Source organism: Otolemur garnettii, unplaced genomic scaffold (genome assembly GCF_000181295.1).
Source record: "Otolemur garnettii isolate 467f Iridium unplaced genomic scaffold, OtoGar3 scaffold00112, whole genome shotgun sequence".
NCBI lineage: Eukaryota > Metazoa > Chordata > Mammalia > Primates > Galagidae > Otolemur > Otolemur garnettii.
In genome coordinates, this window is record NW_003852507.1 from 190403 (window position 1) to 193060 (window position 2658).

Below are 2658 nucleotides of genomic sequence, written 5' to 3' on the forward strand. Positions count from 1 at the left end.
TATCACTTATTCTTCTGTGTATTTTTGAGTAGCTTGTTTCATTTGTATTTCTGGGCTTTTAATTTGTAGAGGTGGGTGAGGGATGATATGGGAAGTTTTAGATCTTGCTATTATTTGTATAACCATATTTCAAATATAAGAATACTAGATTTTCTTAATCTTACCAGAAGGTATCAGTGAAAGTTTTTCACACTTTTATATCATGAGTGTTATAGAAAGAAATGTAAGGTACTTTGATTAGAAAATATAACTTAATTTCAGAGAGGTTAAAATATTTTGAAGTATGTATCTTGGAATTGATAAAATAAATTTTTATGCTTTCACTTAACTTAAAGTTAATCTTACGTTTGATAGCCACCAAAAGACAGTTGCAATTGGCAAAATAATTGATTCAAATATGAAATAATGTAACTTCTTACTTCTGAAAATTCCATTTTGTTCAATCTTCGGTCTGTTGAGTCAATAATAGGCAATTGTTTGCGATGTGATTCTATTTATGGAATAAAGATGATTTCCTAGTTAGTATGGTTGTAACACATTCATATATGATATTTAATTATAGTGCTCTGAAAGAAGAACATAAAATTATTTAACTAATGTTTATCCATAATTACAATGAAATTAATGGCATATAGTTGGGTAACATCCCAATTGCTATCAAATTATTATTTTTCCTGGACTTTATTATTTATTTATTTATTTATTTATTTTTGCTTTTTTTGTTGTTGTTGTTGAGACAGAGTCCCACCCTATGCCCCTGAGCAGAATGCAATGGTGGCATAGCTCACTGCAACCTCAGACTCGGGTTATAGGCATCCCGCTGCCTCAGTCTCCAGAAGCCACTGGGATTATAGGCACTTGCTGCGGTGCCTGGCTGGGTTTTTTCCACTTTTTTAGGAGTTGGGGTCTCACTCTCGCTCAGGCAAGTCTTGATTTAATCAAGCAACTCAAATACTTTGAAAAATGAGCCTTATCTTTAATAACTAGGTTAGTATAAAGCAGAAACAAATACAAACAACAATAGTATAAAAGACTCAAGAGGCTGAGACAGGAGGATTTCTTGAGTCCAGGAGTTTGAGGGCACAATGAGTTATGACCATGACACTGTACTCTAGCCTGGGCACAGAGCCAGCCTCTGTGTCAGAAAAAAAGAAAGTATAAAAGACCATCTGTACTGGGTTATACTAGTATACATGCTAGCAAGTGCCAAAACAAAACACCTCTACAAACTTTCTTATATAAAACTTGGTCTTTAATGTTTTTAGTCATTTATTTATTTTATTTATTTCATTTTTGTTTTGGGGGTTTTTTTTTTGAGACAGAGTCTCCAGCTGTCACCCTGGGTAGAGTGCCATGGCATCATAGCTCACAACAACCTCCAACTCCTGGGCTCAAGCTATCCTCTTGCCTCCATTTTTCTATTTTTAGTAGAGACAGGGTCTTGCTTTTGCTCAGGCTGATCTTGAACTCGTGTGCTCAAGCAATCCACCCACCTCAGCCTTCCAGAGTGCTAAGCTAAGATTATAGGCATGAACCAACATGCTCAGCTTTATTTATTTATTTATTCATTTATAGTTATATTTATATATATTTTTTGAGACAGAGTCTCACTATGTTGCTCTCAGTAGAGTGCTATGATGTCACAGCTCACAGCAACCTCAAATTCTTAGCTTAAGTGATTCTCTTGCCCCAGCCTCCCAACTAGCTGGGACTACAGGTGCCTGCCACAACGCCTGGCCATTTTTTGTTGCAGTTCTCATTGTTGTTTAGTTGACCTGGGCCAGTTTCGAGCCCATCAGCCGGGGTGTATGTGACTGGTGCCATAACCACTGCGCTGAGCCAGGCCTTATTTATTTTACTGAGATAGTGTCTTGAGTGCAGTGACCTGATCACAGCTCACTGCAGCCTTCAACTCCTGGGCCCAAGGGATCCTCCTGCCTTAGACTCCCAAGTAGCTAGGATTATAGGCACATGGTCTGGCCAGTTGTTTTTGTGGAGACAAGGTTCTCACTATGTTGTTACTTAGGCTGGTGTTGGACTCCTGGCCATAAGTAATCCTGCTGCCTTGGCCTCCCAAAGTGCTGGAATTACAGGTGTGAACCACTGCACCTGGCCTCTACTGTTTCTTAAATTCAATATGTATAAATATGTTCATAATATATGAAAATATAAACAGCCAAACATGAATATCTTCCTTTTCTCCTAGCCCCATGAGCACTCTCCTTCTCTTCTGCCTCATAAGTAACCACTGTCAACAGTTTGTCATCATCCTTCCAGCAACCTTCCTATGGATTTCCGTATGTATATATACACACATATATCTGTTGTTTTCATCTATATAAATATGATTATTTTGATCTGCAGTTTACTTTTTACACTTACCACTCAGATTTTTTCAAAAAGATCTGGAAGTTGGGTAAAGTTTGGAATGGGAGTATAGATTGGGAGTCATAAGCTATAGTCATGGATTTGAATAAGAAACCCTAGAGAGTGTGGGTGGCTCACGCCTGTAATCCCAAGACTTGGAAGGCTGAGATGGGTAGATTGCCTGAGCTCACAGGTTTGAGACCAACCTGAGCAAGAGCCAGACCCTGTCTCAAAAAATAGCCAGGCATTATGGCGGGTGCCTGTAGTCCCAGCTACTCAGGAAGCTGAGGC

General features: G+C 38.6%; 1 protein-coding gene across 1 annotated transcript in view; it reads right to left on the reverse strand.

The window, feature by feature from the left end:
* The window catches only part of EFCAB5 (EF-hand calcium binding domain 5), a gene marked incomplete at its 5' end in the record, with an annotated part of 141249 nt that overhangs the window by 95885 nt on the left and 42706 nt on the right, over nucleotides 1–2658 (reverse strand). The window contains 1 exon segment of the mRNA XM_012809720.1: nucleotides 420–490. Within this exon segment, the coding sequence (XP_012665174.1) occupies nucleotides 420–490 (71 nt within the window).